At 34.5% G+C, this 2,500-nt stretch overlaps 1 protein-coding gene across 1 annotated transcript in view; it reads right to left on the reverse strand.

Annotated features, from left to right (window-relative positions):
* LOC125046649 (mitochondrial ribonuclease P catalytic subunit-like) overlaps positions 1-2,500 on the reverse strand; it is a 14,983-nt gene that overhangs the window by 413 nt on the left and 12,070 nt on the right. Inside the window, exons 6-10 of the mRNA XM_047644490.1 lie at positions 2,127-2,303; positions 1,830-1,972; positions 1,427-1,495; positions 387-507; positions 1-224 (exon numbers count right to left, since the gene is read on the reverse strand). The exon at positions 1-224 is cut by the window's left edge and continues 413 nt beyond it. Coding sequence (XP_047500446.1) covers positions 1-224; positions 387-507; positions 1,427-1,495; positions 1,830-1,972; positions 2,127-2,303 — 734 coding nt within the window. The remainder of the gene's footprint in view (positions 225-386; positions 508-1,426; positions 1,496-1,829; positions 1,973-2,126; positions 2,304-2,500) is intronic.

The raw sequence follows: 2,500 nt of genomic DNA on the forward strand, positions 1-2,500 counted from the left end.
ACATAGACCACCTTTTCTGTATCTGTTTCTGTAAAGGGAACACTTTGGACTGTCTTCACCCAAACGGCAGAGTGTGGATCCTTACTGTTGCTATGTGGATTTGCTCGTGTACATAACCAAGTCTTAGGAAGCTGATAGGATGCACGTGGTGATCCATCATCATACGGTATATGCCAATTTGTTGTTCCCTGGTTCTGAGCTGTTGTGCTGAAGGATGCAGGTTCCTGGAGAAGCAAGTGGTACATTTTATCTTTTGAAGGGGGAGGATATATATATAATACAAAAACATTTGCAAATCAATTACTGCATACACTAAATATATGGAAAGATGTGGCTATTCCTCCCATTCAAAAACATTACAATGTCATAAATAAACATAGGCTTACAATAAGCTGAACACCACCAACAGATGGGACAGCTAAAACTTGATGTTGTCTTTGCCAACGTCTAAAGGTCTCTCTCAGGGATCCATCTCCCAGGCGGTACAGATGATCACGCAACATGTCACTGTTAAAAAAAAAACACATAAAGTAGTTCTCTGTTTTGGATATTCAAGACATTACTTATTTCTACCAAATAATATATACAGCAGTTACAACCTGCCACCTGCAAACTCACGACCTTGGTTATCATACTCTATAGCAAAGTAGAAGCAATGTCCCTTTCCCATAGTTTGGAGCTAATTGGTTCATATACAATGTTCATGTTGCTATACATCTGCTCATACTATGTTCAGTTGGTAATCAAAACTGTTAGCCTAGATATTGTAATAAGAATCAAAAACATAATAATTTAAATGGTTTCAAGGCATTATCACTTTAGAGAATGTTAAAAACATTGAACATGTATTATTTAAACAGTTGAAATCAAGGACAATCCAAATACAATAAAAAAAATTAGTAGCAAATGTAGATTAATAAGAAACAAACCCCACCAATCCTAAAATCCTAATTTTTAATGTTATTATACAGAGGATTATAAACAATGAAGACATAGTGTGTATTAATGACTAGCATCATGAACACAGTACATGGGCTGGGAGATGGGTGTGGCTTCTGAAAAGGTTTAACTGCTCCTATAGCTTCTCCCAATCTTATTAAATGCTTATGCACTGTTAGACACCTTGATTATAAGGATATTAGCCAAAATTTATGATCATGAAATCCTTAACAAAACATTGTGTTAAAAAACTAGAAAGAGCATATAATAAACTTTCCATTAATAATTACAACTGATTATAAGGACAACTTAAATATGCTTAAATTCAGAAGTACAAATTGAACTGCTGCATTTTTAAAATTCTGACATATTAATTGAATTCAGATAAAAACTTACTAAATCAGTCGTACAAACTTCCAGAATTATTTTGAAGAGATATGAGTCAATACTAACATACTAATATTATTTCTAGAGTCATAACCTTTACCTTGACACAATCTTTGTCCCTTGACCAGATCGAAGTGCTGCATATATGAAGAAGCCATCATCTTTGGTCCTACAAAAAGAAAGCCATAGCTGGTTGAAGTAGTTCCCTATATATATGTGTGTGTGTGTGTGTGTGTGTGTGTGTGTGTGTGTGTGTGTGTGTGTGTGTGTGTGTGTGTGTGTGTGTGTGTGTGTGTGTGTGTGTGTAATAATGATTAAAAACAAAAAACTATAGATCTGTATATTCACTCTGCATACTGGTATACTGATTTGTTCAATCTTATAGACAGGTCACCAAACAAGTAATCATACTGCAATATACATTCCAATACATTATAATTCTATGCATTTCCAACTTCAGTATAGGCTTAAAAATCTGTGCACCAAAAGTTAATTCAACTCACAGGTTATCGAGGGTGTATACATCTGCCATCTTTTTTACAGCATTAAAATCAACTTCAGACCATTCCCTCATGTGTTTCCTGCCAATGACCAATATGCGACCATTCTTGGCTCTGGAGCATAACTTTTCCACTACATGCTTCAACTAGAATGATAAAAAAGACAATTAAATATTTTTCAGGCTATTTATGAATAAAAGAACATATACTTCACAGGTAAATTTAATAAAATGCAAGTTATGTACTTTCAAAATACTGAGAGGGGGGAGAGAGAGAGAAAAAAAAAATTATCACTCTTACCATAACAGATCGCTGACTAAGAGGTTTCTTTCCTGCAAGGTACGAGACATTTAGGCCATCGACTACTATAGAAAATGGCCCTCTTTCTTCTAAAAATGTCTGGAACTTGTGCCACTCTTCAGGGCTACTTGAACGAAATATATCTGATCCATGAAGAACACGTGGCCCATATTCATTCTGTTAGGAGATTAATAATAGATCAAATCTTCTATGTGGAACATAAAAATTTAGCTTCATACTTTACATATATCACTCACATACCTCAGTAAATGAAAATACACAGTATTGAACATGGTTCATATCAAATACAATTTAAATCACTCTAGTTGCTAGGAGGAATAGACATAACTAAATGGAAGGGATCTACATGTATT

This window comes from Penaeus chinensis, chromosome 39 (genome assembly GCF_019202785.1).
Source record: "Penaeus chinensis breed Huanghai No. 1 chromosome 39, ASM1920278v2, whole genome shotgun sequence".
NCBI classification, from domain to species: Eukaryota; Metazoa; Arthropoda; class Malacostraca; order Decapoda; family Penaeidae; genus Penaeus; species Penaeus chinensis.